At 37.4% G+C, this 15065-nt stretch overlaps 1 protein-coding gene across 2 annotated transcripts in view; it reads left to right on the top strand.

The window, feature by feature from the left end:
• Window positions 1–15065, top strand: part of EML6 (echinoderm microtubule associated protein like 6) — a 118513-nt gene that overhangs the window by 64631 nt on the left and 38817 nt on the right. For both annotated transcript variants that reach the window (XM_021389482.1, XM_021389484.1), the window contains 8 exons: window positions 72–284; window positions 1164–1331; window positions 1904–2010; window positions 5819–5937; window positions 6555–6741; window positions 8873–8978; window positions 11999–12092; window positions 14965–15065. In XM_021389482.1, the coding sequence (XP_021245157.1) occupies window positions 72–284; window positions 1164–1331; window positions 1904–2010; window positions 5819–5937; window positions 6555–6741; window positions 8873–8978; window positions 11999–12092; window positions 14965–15065 (1095 nt within the window). The remainder of the gene's footprint in view (window positions 1–71; window positions 285–1163; window positions 1332–1903; window positions 2011–5818; window positions 5938–6554; window positions 6742–8872; window positions 8979–11998; window positions 12093–14964) is intronic.

Genomic DNA, 15065 nt, shown 5'->3' with positions numbered 1-15065 from the left:
AACGTGATGGAAAAAAAGAGTTTTACTGAGAAACAAATGACTGAACAAAATATTCACTTGTGTATTTTCAGCTGGTAAGCATCTGACTAGCAAAGATGAGATCAAAGGAATTCACTGGGCCTCGTGGACCTGTGTGATAGGATCTGAAGTAAATGGTATTTGGCCAAAGTACACAAACGTGACAGATGTCAACTCTGTGGATGGAAATTACAACAGCTCAGTGCTAGTGACCGGGGATGATTTTGGACTGGTTAAGCTATTCAGATTTCCATGCCTAAGGAAAGGTAAGACAGTATTTTGCATTTCTGAAGAATGCAATGTTTGTCTAATTCCACAGCAGTGTGTTTTCTGATAATGACAATAGATTCAGGTATATAATTCAAATTCGTATGTGAACAATTCACATTAGTTTTGTTGGACATAATGATGAGATTTTAACTTTCATATCTAGCAATTTCCTGCCAATGTACTTGTTTGAAAACTGTTGAGAACATATAGTTGGACCGTGTAGGTATTCTGATACTGCCTTGTCATCCAAATTTATGCTGGTAACATTTTCACAAATCTCAGCATGGTTTCACTCTCTACTAGTATGTGTCAGTGTAGCTCTGGGTGAGTTATTTATGTCTGGAGTAGGCTGCAGGGTTCCTTTTTTTTTTTTTAAAACATAGGTTGTTTCCTTGATATCTACACTGTACTACATGTAAAGTAAACACAACTAAATGTAACAAGCTTTTGACTTTCCATGATCTTCCATGTTTAAGTTGATATCAGTATATTTTCCGATGCTGCATTTGAATTATTGTGTTTAGTATGTGTTACATAAGCATTAATGGCCATAAATATAAAAAATTAATGCTACCTGTACAGATACATATATCTGTTTAGATACAGATATAAATACTTCCTGCCAAGATTTAATTATTTTTATGAAAACTGAGGTAAACTTATTTCTTGTGGTGTTTTATGCCATTTCTTTTTACGTAATTACTATTAGTATCAGAATATCAAAACAGGCATTTAAGTATTTTTATGGCTTTCATTTCTGTTTCCCAGGAGAAATTGGACCCTGTTTCTGTTAAAAGTCTAACTTTACTAGCTATCAGGATTTTGGTTTTTTTTTTTAATTCTTCTATACGAACAATTCTATTTTTGCATTTTAGGAGCTAAATTTAGAAAATACGTTGGCCATTCAGCGCATGTAACCAATGTCCGATGGTCCCATGATTTCCAGTGGGTTTTAAGTACAGGAGGTGCTGATCACTCTGTTTTTCAGTGGCAATTTATTCCAGAAGGGATAACAAATGGCGTCCTCGAAACAGCGCCACAAGGTAAAAATAATGTTTTCTAAGTTATTTATTGAGTAAAATCAACAGAGAATGCAGCAATGATGGAACAACTTTTAATGGATCGAGAAAATAGTTTCATTTAGATTCCCTGGAATGCTATATACTTAAAAGCCATATAAACTAGATAATGTAATGTCAGTTGCTGAAAATTTTGTTCCCTTCAGTAGAAGGGCAAAAAATCAGTCAGTACCTGCAGAATTGGCAAAATACTTCTGTTACAGCAAATCTTAAACACAGATAATGATCACACTGGAAGTTTTTACTTACCATTTTTGTATGATCACTCAGAAACCTGTTAAGAAAACATTATTCTCTCAGATGATGGAAATGTACTAATAACTACTTAGTTATTCTCTTCCCTCTGCCACCATCCTGCCCCAGGCATTGAAAAAGGAGAAACAGAAATTAAACCTGACACATTCAGTCACCTCATATGATTCTTACAAGCTGCTTTTGATTCCAAAGTTGTTGAATAATACTAAATTATAATAAAAGCATCACATGCTATTTCCTTGTAATTAGATGTCTGCTATATATTGATTATTTTTATGCAGAGGGTGGCATTGATTCCTACAGTGAAGAATCAGATTCAGATTTATCTGATGTGCCAGAGTTAGATTCTGACATTGAGCAAGAAGCTCAAATCAACTATGATCGTCAGGTGAGTAAAAATTAATACATTGTGCCAATTATCTGACAAGTTATCATAAGTATTTAGGAAAGATAAGTAAAAGAGGTTTCCAGCTAATTCATCAGTCTGCTCTAAGAGGATTGTTTTGACAGTGTTCAACTGATTATGCAACAAATATACATAAAAACAGTTTACTTTAGCTGCTGATGAGAATTTAAAAGGGCTTAAGCACATCTGTATATACAACTATATATTGAAATAAAGAATGTATCTTACAGAGCAAAATCAAACATTTTGTGCAAGCTTATTGCTATCCCTGTTCCCTTGATAGGTGTTAGAAAAACCATCCTGTCCTATTAAATTGAGAAACATAATTTGTAAAGTAGAGATCATGGATTTTTTCTATGATTTCTGCATATTCAAAGCAGAGTAATCCTCTTAATGAGTATAAAGCCTGCATAATAGATTTATTTGTGACAGATTCTTCTTTATTACTAATGATAAAACTTCCAATAATTAAAATCTCTCTGGTTTATGAGAACTAAGTAAAATTTATCTCTAAGGTTCACTTAATACACTTTCTTTCTTTCCTGTTTTCAGTACAGCTGCATTTTAAGATAAATTTAAATAGATTGCTTCCATGCAAGAAGAATACAAATCAAACGAGTATTCTTTACTACATTGATTTCTTTTTTCAGGAATTATAGTATGCCATTTCACTCTTTAATCTGATCTTCAATGTCAAATTACGAGAATTGTTCTATTATTTTTGATTAAAATAAAAATCGAATGAGTATCCTTTTAGCTTTGATTTTTAAAGTATTTAAAATGCCATTAAATTTTAATGAAACTTCACAGAATGATTTAGCCTGGCTCATACTCCCCATATTGTTTGTGCATGAGCCTGATTCTGCTTTGGCCAGTGTTATTAAACATTATTTAGAATCCTTTTGATTACTTTCATAAACAAGAAAAGCAAAACAGAGTTTGGGATTGTCTGATTTGGATCCATTTATTTACAAAGCCAAAACACAATCTTATTCTATATGGGAGCCTATTTCAGATATATCAGTAATATCTTTATTTCAGGCTCTACTCAGTGAATAACAAAAAACCCTCACTGTTCTCTTTCTCTTGCGATCATACTCCCAGTGTTCCCCTTACTTTTTCCTTGGACTTCCTGTGATTTCTCTCTGGTGATTACTTCATCAACTTCTGAGCTTGCCCTTGAATGTCTTTTCCAAAGAGAAATGCAATTCTTTTCACCTGAACTCTATCCTTACTGAAAATTATTTTCTTACCTAGTGTAGCGATCAGAAGGACTAATGCAATTGAAATAGCATTACAAAAGGTGGAAGGAAAATACAGTGCTCAGCCAGCTCAGAATATTTTGGGCTCATAGGGAAAAGCTCCCACCAAGGAGGGATCTCTAAGAAGAGATCCCTCCTTGGGGCAGTCAGCCCTTAAATGAGGCCTAAGAGGGGTGGAGCCTGGCTCCACCCATTCTGGTTGCACAGGTGATTTGCCTTCACCTGTGCTCCCAGGGCTGACTGGGTCTTTCCTCCAGGTGCTCAATCAGTGGTCAAGCCGTCACTCAGCAGTTCCCATACACATAGCTTAGCTTCTGCCTGGTTTTGTATGTGCTGCATCTTTTGAATTGTGGCTTCTATGTCCTAAAAATGTCTTTAACACCTTGAATTCATCTTGACTAAAGGACATCTCTTCTGCCTTTCAGCTCTGATGAAGTGTTGGGGTGTTGCTGTCATGCCCATGCCTGACCATGTACCCCATCGATCCAGGCCCGTGGACTGTCTTGGGTCTTGGTTTGATTTTGGACCTGCTTTGTCACGTTTGCCTGTGTCTGGCAATCACTGGTCTGTGGCTGGCTGAAGTCAATTACAGTTAACTATCCCTAGTTACTGTGTCTGTGTCAGATTCTGACTTGCTGACTCACTGTGCCAACTTGACCTGGCATCTGCTTGGTTGCTGTGCGATTGTCTGGCGATCAGGACTTGGCTGATCTTCATGATGCTGAGTGCTTTGCAATCACTGATCTTTGCAACAGTCTACGATGTGGAAGGGTGCTGTTATCTTTGTTTGTTGTGAAGGCAAGGGAACAACGATGTCAAATTCTGCTCTCTTTCCTGCTCTTTCTCTCTCTCCTGATTTTGGCTTCTGTTTTAAAATACCTGGGGCCTGATTCTTGGAAGCCATTATCGTGAGGAGATTATTATTTGTCACCTTGACATGTTACCTGAGCAATTGCAATGGTGAAAGGTCAGAACTTCTACAGACCAGACCTAATCTCATACTATGTACCCAGGGAATGCAAAATATATGATAAATTTGGTTCATGTCAGAGTGACTTAATGGCTGACACAGAGTTGGTTTCTAGAATGCTGAAGGGGCACCTCTAACATTCCATGCTTAGTAAGGGACTATTCTCAGTCTTTTTCTCTGCACTTTATAGATTCTTTATAGATTTCATTTATTAAGTGGCTCGGGTCCTTCAGCCAACAGCTTGTTTTACCTCTTTATTACAGAAATCTATCGTGTTTGCCAAATGAAACAGAGGTTTTGCCAAATTTTCTCCCCAGCCTTTCTTTTGCTCCAGAACTGTCTGGTATTCTTGTCCCAGCGTCCTCCTTCTCCTTATTCTCCCTCTGCATGCAAATCAGACAGCATTCTCCTTCGCACTATGTGTCAAAAAGAACATCTGGAATTAAAAACTGAAAACGAAAAAATAGTTTTAGGCAGTTAAGCTAAAATGTTTCAGGCAGATTAATGTATGACAAAGCTAGAAGCAACATGAAATAGGATCTTAGGAAATGTGAGACAACATCAAGCGTATAAGCTACATATAGAGGAAAATCACTTGTAAGAGGAAATCATTTATAAAAGCACTCGGAAATTTAAAAACATGAATCTTATTTTTAGAAGTGGGCATGGCTTTTTGTAGCAGAAATGTTAAGTCACAGCCTGAACCAGTGATTGAGCACCTGGTGGGAAGGCAGGGCCAACCCAGGGGTTGGTTCTATTTAGCTACCATTAGGAAAAACTCATCTCAAGTTATATGAACGTTTTCCTTGTAAAAATCCAGCACACCATCTTTGCAGTCAGATACACTTCCATGGAGCTAACAATTTAATTTTCCTTTGTGGAAAAATGAAACCAGCAACAACAAACAAGAAATGTAGGTACAGAAAACAAGCAAAAAAATAAAGCTCTACCTCAGTGTTGTAATGAATTGTGTTTAATGTCACAGCTTTCAAGAGGCTTCAAACATCATCGACAATCCCACAGAGTTTCAGAATTCCTGAAAGATTTAAATGCCTGGTATTTGTGTCCTTACTGTGATTTATGGAGTTAAAATTATCCTTTGTGACTTCTGATATATTGGCAAATCTCTTAGGTACTGTTGGTCACTGTGTATTTTGCCATTATCTCTAGGCAGAATTAGTGCGTTGTCTTCAGCTCTGAGTATGTACACTGAAGTACATTTCACGTTGAAAAGATGCTTAGAGACTTAACAGTTTCAGTCAATATTGTGACTCCTTTTTGCTAACAGAGCAGAATTTTGTAGAAAAAGTACACTCTGCTCAGAATAATGCTTTGTCCTTCGTGTGTCAGAAGGCTCAGCTGTCTGGAAGACGTTTATTATTATCATTAGGAGTTCTGTAGGAATTAATAGCGACCTACTCTTTGTTGCAACTACTGAACATCACATTAACAGTGTATTAAGTTGTAATACTTGCATGAAATAGTGCCTTTCTTGCATATATACAAATATTCAGAAATATTTGGAGCTGTGTCGTTAACTTTAACAATTATTCTTCAGGTTTACAAAGAAGACCTACCTCAGCTGAAACAACAAAGTAAAGAGAAAAACCATTCTGTTCCCTTCCTTAAAAGAGAACGAGCACCTGAGGACAGTTTAAAATTGCAGTTTATACACGGGTAGAGCAATATTAAATAATACTTTCTTTTCCTTTTTTTTTTTCTGATGGTTAAAACATCCTAACAGTTGTAATCAATTAATATCAGAGCTTATTCACAACTAATTTATTTGTCACTGCTGTGGATAATTTATGGAATATCAACTGTAGATTTTGTTTTCTTTCAGTTGTATTAGTTAAGGAGCAAGATCCATATATTAAATAATATCTCAGCAATGCATTTTATTAAAATTACCTCCTAACCTTCTAAAACCTTCTACTGACTCTATCTTATGTTTTCTAGAGCAAACATTCTCTGTTTCTGATTGCTGTGGTTTGTTAAATTGCCTGACAGCTTTGCTCTTGAACCCAAATCCCTGTAAAACTGAATGTAATTCTGTGCACATTACATATTCTTTGCTGTGATGTCAGTACTAATTTAGGCGTTTGGTGCAAAGTAAGCCATGAAGATTGATGATTTTGGTGGGAATAGTCTCTCTGCCTCTGTGGCGAGATAGTTTTGAGACAGCAAGGTTGACAGCCCTGCTATACTCCTATCAAATTAATTTCCACAATTTGTTACGCAACGTACCAGGATATATTTGAAACAGAATTTAACTTGTTTCATATCTACTTCAGTTATAGGGGCTATGACTGTCGAAATAACTTGTTCTACACACAGACTGGAGAAGTAGTGTATCATATTGCTGCTGTAGCTGTTGTATATAATAGGCAACAACACTCTCAGAGGCTCTATCTTGGTCATGATGATGACATCCTCAGCCTAAGCATTCACCCAGTGAAAGACTATGTTGCTACTGGGCAGGTAGGTATTTAGCAGAGGTGATTTTAGAAAACTGTGAAAATAAGTTGCCTTTGCAATTCATAATTAAGAAAAATGTGCTTTTATTATTTTATATTCACTTTAAATCTCTTCTTTTTGTCTGCGAAGGGTGGGAGCTGTATTTTATCTACATCCTGGGCGTTTTTGATGCGTCATTAGTCAATCTCAGTATTTTGTACTGTAATAGCATTCAGATGCCTTACGTGGATATTTTATATTGGGAACTCTACTGCTATCTGACAGATTTTTTCCTGACTGAAAAAGCCAGTATTTTTAAGAGAGGACAGGGATGGCAGAGTGAGGGAAGAAGAGACAGCAGTTAAATGTAGTAGTGGGTGCAGTTTCTCAGTACAGCAAATCCCTTAGTTGCAGCCATATTGTAAGGCTGTTTACAGACATCAAAACAAAGGTGAATCTTAAGAAATGATTTTGAAAAATGTGGACTTGAAATTGTAAACTTAAATTTTCTACTTATAAGGAGTGACAGAAAAAACATTTGGAAGTGTTAAGCAGAAGCTGGTCAGCAGCTGTGTGGGACAGAATGCTAGAGAAACAAATACAGTCATTTTTATTGCGAATTAGCAGAGAAAGAGTGAAAGTTCAAAGGAAAATACTAGACAGACCTGAAGAGAAGACTGACTTGGTGAGAATGATGAAATGGCAATTTGAATAGAAAAATATCAGTAGTGGAAGCCAACACTGCTGTTTTTATTAATCAACATAATGGCCTAGAGCCAGTGATGTCACTGCAGAGAAAAATCAGATGCTGTACATTTTTGTTACAAATAAGTGATGAGATTTAGAGTAGCTGTGTAGATTGAGATGGTGGCAGCTGAATAAAAGGGAATGCTCACAATGTGAACAGCAAAGTGGCTGATATTGCCCACTTTGGTAAAAACTAGAAGTGAAAGAACAGATAAGCTAGAAGAGCTCAGTTGAGGATGTTGAATTCAAAGTGATGGCTGGTCTTGCATTAAAAATATTAGAAGGAAGGAATATTGTTTTTATTCAGAGATATACAAACCTGGAGTGCACAGAGAGATCTCTGACGCATCAAAAATGAAAGGAATTCAGTGATTTTACTAATATAGTCATTCCAAGACAAAGTGTAGGTGGAGGAAAATACAGTAAGAAAGGCTAAGTCCTTTCACATGAGTAAAATGAGTAGAACCTGTTAATCAAAATTATCATAGACATGGGGAAAAAAAACCAAACGTGGACTGTGTGAAGATGAGTAGAGGAACCTGATGAGTTTCAACGAAGGCAAGTGTAGGGTCCTGCACCTGGGGAGGAGTAACTGCATGCATCAATGCAGGTTAGGGGACGACCTGCTGGAAGGAAGCTCTGAGGAGGAGGACCTGGGCGTCCAGAGAGGTTGTGGAGGAATTTTATAGAATGTGAAATACAGAAATATGGAAATATTCCAAGGAAGAAAGAAACCCTTCCTCGGGGAAACTGAGGTCAAATATTTGTATCTGTTCCCTATTTGTTTTGTTTTTTAAGTCAGAGAGACTTAAAGAAACAGAACAAACATGAAACCACAAAACTCATAAAACAGGATGTGAAAAAGTGTATTTGGACAGTCAGTGTCAGTGAGGGGGGCAAACTTAGATAAAGGGAAGTGTGTGTATGATTATGTAGAGAAGGGAAGGGAAAGAGGTAAGAAAATAAGGAGATGAGGGAGAACGTTGTGTGGGCTTTCATTTCCATGTAAACTGGGGATCCCTGAAAGAAGAATGAGGGTGTATGTAAGGATGGGTAAAAGAACAAGTGAAAAAGAGTTTTATTTTGGAAAACTGTCTAAGCTGACTGATTCTGTGATCCAGTTAATGACATAGAGGCAGAAATGCTTCTCATACCACAACTAACAAGGTAGTGAACTTCTCACAAGGTTCTTCATATACTTTTCCATGAATGCAGTGTATCGAAGATCCACGCTCCAGTGTGCCTGAAATGAGTTGTGATACAGAAGAGAAAATAGCCTGTGAAAAAGATAAAATACAGAAGTAGAAAAATAGTTACCTCCAGAGTGTTTTGAAGATAGTGCTAATTACTGATATTGGTGTGCTTTGAACTTTTATGAGCAGATATTCCAATTAATCCTCTGATTCAGGTTGGAAGAGATGCTGCTATTCATGTTTGGGACACACAGACACTGAAGTGTTTATCATTACTCAAAGGCCAGCATCAAAGAGGAGTGTGTGCACTGGATTTCTCAGGTATGTTGCTCTAAAGGATTAATTAAAAAGCAATCCTCTTGGTGAAATTTTTATTTGAATAGTTATGACAGTTAGTTTTGTGTTTAAAAAAAAAACACAACATTTTACAGCCAATACAAATTTTGCATAAAAGCTTTCTGACAGTTTTGATAAAAATAGTTTGAGCAGTGAATTAGTTATAGGACTTTTTTGTGATTAATTTTTTTAATGTCTAATTCCTAATACTAAGCATACAGCTGGGACTCAAGTGGCTATCTACATGGTGGCATAATAATTTTGAAAGCAAGCAGAGTGATCATTTGAAGTATACAAAAGAGATGGCACTGTGAACTCCAGGCTCAGACAGTTCTTCAAATTTGCTAACAATGCCCACATTTCTCAGTGAGTTTACAGAATCAGATATGATAAACAGTTGTCTGCTGTTTCTCCTATTTGCCTTTCTGGGGTGTATAACTTGAGTTCTCAGTCCTCGGAGGGTAATTCTTGTACTCAGGGTTGAAGCACTCACATGATGGTGATTCACATGATTTTGTGTTTGTTTTTCTTTAAAATAACTTACAAATTACCGCCTTTTCAGTTTGAAAAAAAAAAAATTAAAATTTTATTTTTTAAATTTAGAATGGATAGCTCCCCATCCTGCAGTGTTATGCCATGTAGGGTGCAATGAGTCAACCCTATCCCTGGAGGCATTCAAGGCCAGGCTGGATGCAGCTCTGGGCAGCCTGGTCTAGTGGTTGGCAACCCTGCCCACAGCAGGGGGGTTGAAGCTAGATGATGTTTAAGGACCTTTTCAACTCGGGCCATTCTATGATTTATATCATTACACAGTCAGAAAAAAAAAAAAAACCTTTATGTCATGGTAGGGCAAAGCTAAAAACATTAGATGAACAGATATATTATTTATCTGTCTATCACTCCTAAATATGAATGAGAAGGAAGGAAATAAATACCTGTCTTGGAGTAGCAATCTACTCTTCCTTTTTTACAGTCTTGCTAAGGGTCTTAATCCCAGTCTCAAAAGTGACTTGGGCAGTTAGTCTCAGATGAGCCTAACTCACTTCGGAAAATAGCATAGAAATTATTTTGAGCCTTTAACAAATTTTTATCCATAAACACTATCCTCTCACAAAAGAGTAAAGCCCAATACAGGATTTAAGCAGTGACTACAATGATTCCTTTTAGCCAAAAAACTTGTGGAGAGTGCTTGTGCATACTTGGAATGCTATGCATTATCAGATCAAACATTTATGGGTAATTAATAAACAGTGCCTAACTCCTGCATGATGCTAAGCAGGAGTAGGTTCTAAACTGCTCAGCTGGGAAAGAGTGGGGCACATCTGAGACTGCATATAGTCACTCCAGTATGCTAAAGTTTTTTGGTTTTTTTTTTTTTTAAAGTGAGCAAAGCAGGGCATTCTGGTTCTTTGGCAAGCAACAATTGTAGCAATGGCCACAAAGATGATAAAGGGCCTGGAGCATCTCCTGTATGAGGAAAAGCTGAATAACCTGGGTCGGTTCAGCTTGGGGAAAAGAAGACTGAGAGGGGATCTGATAAATGGGTATAAATATCTAAAGGATGTGGGAGGCAAATGGATGAGGCCAGGCTCTTCTCAGTGATGTGTAGCGATAGGACATAGGATGTTAATGTGTGAAAGAACTTCTTTAGGGATGACGGAGCGCTGGAACAGCCTGCCCAGAGAGGTGGTGGAATCTCCTTCTGTGGAGATATTCAAGACCTGTCTGGATGCCCACCTGTGCGACCTATTGTAGGGTGCCTGCTTTGGCAGGGCAGTTGGACTCACTGATCTCTTGAGGTCCCTTCCAATCCCTGCAATTCTGTGATTCTAACAGAGAAATTCCAAATTCAAAATCTTGGAACTAAATAGAATTCTAAAGTTCTGCTTCACTTTATGTCTTCAGTTCTTTTCATGGACCTGGCCCTTTGTGCAATATATCCATTTTGCCTTCAGACTAAAGATGTCCTACATAGCGCTTAAGTTACTGAAGAGATTTTAAACAAAGTGTAATAACAGATATTTCCAAATTAGTTACAGGTTACGCTATATGAGGCATAAAATAAGATGCCCCGAACCCCAAAGATGCCTGTTTCTTTTTGGCTGACTGTAGTTGATCTGGTGGCTAACTTTATATTACTCTTTCTTTCAAAAGCATCTGCTATTGGCCACTGCTCAAGTCAGTGTACAGAGCTGGATCACTTTTGTAGGACTATTCTAATCATCTTATGATTCTAATATTATAATTACATTCATGTGATGTTTGATTGTGCCCTCTGGTGGCAAATTTAACATCTATAGTACTGGATATTAATCAGAATGTATATTAATGCATAAAACCTGTTTGATGTGAATGAAGTTAAAGTTGTATTCTTACCAAAATATTTTGTCAACCATGTTCCCATCACTTACTTGAGTTACCTATAAAAATAATTATTGTTGAAATATTCAAATGCATCTTTCCTAAAGAAATAATACATATCACTTATGGATATTTACCTTTTGTATCAGCTACATTCATAGCAGTTTTGCTCACTAAAGCTATTCCAGAATGATTCTCACTGTCTCCTTTGCTTTCTTTACATGTTAACTTTTTGTCTCCTTGTTTGTATCTTTATTTTCTTTATTTTTTATAAACTCAGTTTTGTTTTTCTTTCTTGTTTTTCAGCTCCATCCCTACCTGCCTACTTACATTCATTCCTTCTGGGCCCATTTTGTTCAACTGTGAATTCTAATTCCCATTCTCCTCTTAGAGTTGCTTCTCATAGAACTTAGCTGTGTAAGATGCTAATTACTGTGAGGCTGGTCCAGCTACAATAATCTATTTAGCTTTGGGAACTTTGAAGTAGTTCTAGAGGAATCATTCGTACCAGTGACATGCTTTCTCTTCTTTCATTTATAATATCATCTGAAATTCAGTTTACAGTGTATTTGTTGTGTTCGTTGCCTGCTGTATTTTCAGTTAAAGACTAGTCACCTTTAACATTAAGTACTGCTTTTGTGCAGCTGATGGAAAATGTTTGGCATCTGTTGGGCTTGATGATAATCATGCCATTGTGTTTTGGGACTGGAAAAAAGGAGAAAAGCTAGCAACAACCAGGTAAGAATGCATCTCGGTGTGTGTCCTGTGATTACATTTTCTGAATACGATCATCCACATGTGTTACTTTGTTTACAGGAAACAAACAGCACACCCCTCTGAAAACAGAATGGTGTTTCAGAACAGTATGTCCAGATGTAAAGGCTTGGGAACTAAAGGTTATTATTTGGAACTCTTGTGATCTCTTTCTATCAAGACTTCCCTCACCTTTCTGTTAGGACCAATATATTGATATTAAGGTTCACTTATTGATTTTCCGGTTCAATTAATAGTTTCTCCTAATTAGCACACTAGGACATATAAGAAAGAGAGATAAAAAGCTAAGACAAGAGTGTTTAGATGTGACTCTCATGTGGCCTTAGCGGGCAAGAGTAGAAGGATATCTTACTATCATATTGACCCCCCCATCGAGAGGACTAAACCTGAAACATGAACTGTACATTCCCTGTTTACAAACACTCATTATGTTTATTTTTTGTATATTCTTTTTGCTTGATTTTCTTAGTGTGATTTACTTCTGCATGACTTCTCTATTTTCTTTTGATGTCACTATATATATGTCAGAGTATACTCTCATTTATATGTTTTTGCTAACTGCATAAATTATATAGCTTGTTTCCCTGTCTATGTATTTTGGCTTTACAATGTTCTGTCTAGTTTCATTAAAATCCTTATTGAGTAAGCATACACTACTAAAGTGTACCGGAGCTTCTTTCACTGTCTTAAGCTATTCATGCTGGTCCCATCTGATTGTAGTGTTTTGTATTAGTGGATTGCAATAGCTAAGGGAGCTGGGGGGAGCATTGTCAAATTTATTTACAATCTAAATCAGTGAGCGTTGTACTCGCCTACCTTCTTCATTCTGTAAGATCGAGTGTTCCGTGTCAGCCTCTTGGATCACAAGGACACAAAAACTGCACAGGCTTGGATACATGTTTTGGTCTGACCATTGTGGGAAACCGGGGTGCAAATGTAGGCCATATATTTGCAGTATATATCCAGTTCTCATGTACCAGCACTATTCACCCTATCACATGAGCAGACATACCCTTATCATTTTACGGGGGACATCTGCACTGGCATGCAATTACTTTGATTTTGGACATTGTGGCTGCATGATAAATTCTTCTAGAAGAGGCAGTATGAGCTGCCTGCAAAGAAAGGCATCGTAATAGCAAAGTAGCAAACCAGGAGAAGGAAGAATTACAAAATGATGCTCTTCAAATGTCGAAGGAATAAAGGACTGTTTTTTGTTCAGACTGACTCAGCAAAAGAGAATACTGAAACCAAGATTATCAGAGTCAGGTGTTTTTTTTTTTCTTAGATCTCCTAAACATCTGACAAAAATCACATGTCTAATCATAGACTCATTTGAGTTGGAAGGGACCCTTAAAGGTCATGTTATCCAACTCCTTTGCAATGAACAGGGACGTTTCAGATAGATTTGGTGCACAGAGCCCCTTGGGTGTCTGCAGGGATGGGGTGTCACCACCTCTCTGGGCAACCCGAGCCAGTGCCTCACTGCCCTTATTGTCAAAAACGTCTTCCTTATATCCAATCTAAATCTCCCCTCTTTAAGTTTGAAACCATTTCCCCTTATTCTATCACAACAGACCCTGCTAAAGAGTCTGTCCCCTTCTTTCTTTACAGCCCTCCTTTAGATACTGAAAGGCCACTTTCAGGTCCCTCATAGGAGAGGTGTTCCATCCCTGGGATCATTTTTGTGGCCCTCCTCTGAACACACTCCAGCAGCTCCATGTCTCTCCTGTTCTGAGCACTCCCCATCTGGATGCAGTGCTCCAGGTGAGGTCTCACAGCGCAGAGCAGAGGGGCAGGATCCCCTCCCTCGCCCTGCTGGCCACGCTGCTTTGGATGCAGCCCAGGATATGGTTGGCTTTCTGGGCTGTTGGGTGCATTGCTGGCTCACACCATCCTTTTTGGCAGGGCTGTGCTCTATCCTTTTGTCCCCCAGCTTGTATTGATAGTGGAGGTTGCCATGACCTTGCACTTGGATTTGTTGAATCTCATGAGGTTCTCCTGTACCCACTGCTTGAGCCTGTCTGGGTCTCTCTGAATGGCATCTCATCCCTCAGGCATCAAGCTACAAAACCTGAACATTCATGAAGAAAGCAGTAATTTTTGCTCCTAGTGTTTTATAAAATCCTGAAATAGAATTGCTATATTGCAACTGGGAATCTTTTTTCTAATGGTGAAACTTAATTTTACAAATGCCCGTAAGTACGAACAAGGATACTTTTACTGCAGAACTAAATTTGAAGGAGTATATATTGGTGAATGACCTGTTTTCTAAATTATAATTTTATAATTCATTTTAGTTTTCCTCTTGAATTGCAGAGGATTTGAGACTTCCTTGTGTTTTTTTGATAGATGGTTTTAAATATTTATAAATCAAGATCTTATCTCTTTAAATATTTATGGTGCCCTTTATAGCTTCTTTTAATTGCAATAACTTTATTTCCTGCCTCTTCATTATGACTTAAAGAACTGAAATTCAGCGAGAGATGATTTTTATTCACCACATTTCTGTAGTCTAATTCATACACAGTCTATAATCAACTACGTTCTTCTCTGTTGGTCAGGTTCCCAAGGCTAAACCCTTGCAGATTAGAAATATAGCTCTCTCTTTTTTGTGAGATAGGATAATGATGGCAAAGAGCATGTTGAGATACCTCTGTGACTCATCTGCCAGTCTTCGTCATGTTAGAGATCCATGTTGTGACGATTAGGTTCTCATCACTAAAGACTGTCTTTGGATGCCCAATACTATGAAATAATGACTTAAAACAGACTGCTTTGAAATATTAAGTAATCCCTTAACTTCTTTTTTTTTCTATTTTAATTTTTATTATAGGGGTCATAAAGATAAAATATTTGTAGTGAAATGTAATCCGCATCATGTAGACAAACTAGTCACGGTTGGGATGAAGCACATCAAATTTTGGCAGCAAACAG

This window comes from Numida meleagris, chromosome 3 (assembly GCF_002078875.1).
Source record: "Numida meleagris isolate 19003 breed g44 Domestic line chromosome 3, NumMel1.0, whole genome shotgun sequence".
Taxonomy (NCBI): domain Eukaryota; kingdom Metazoa; phylum Chordata; class Aves; order Galliformes; family Numididae; genus Numida; species Numida meleagris.
This window is presented reverse-complemented; position numbering and strand designations above follow the sequence as displayed.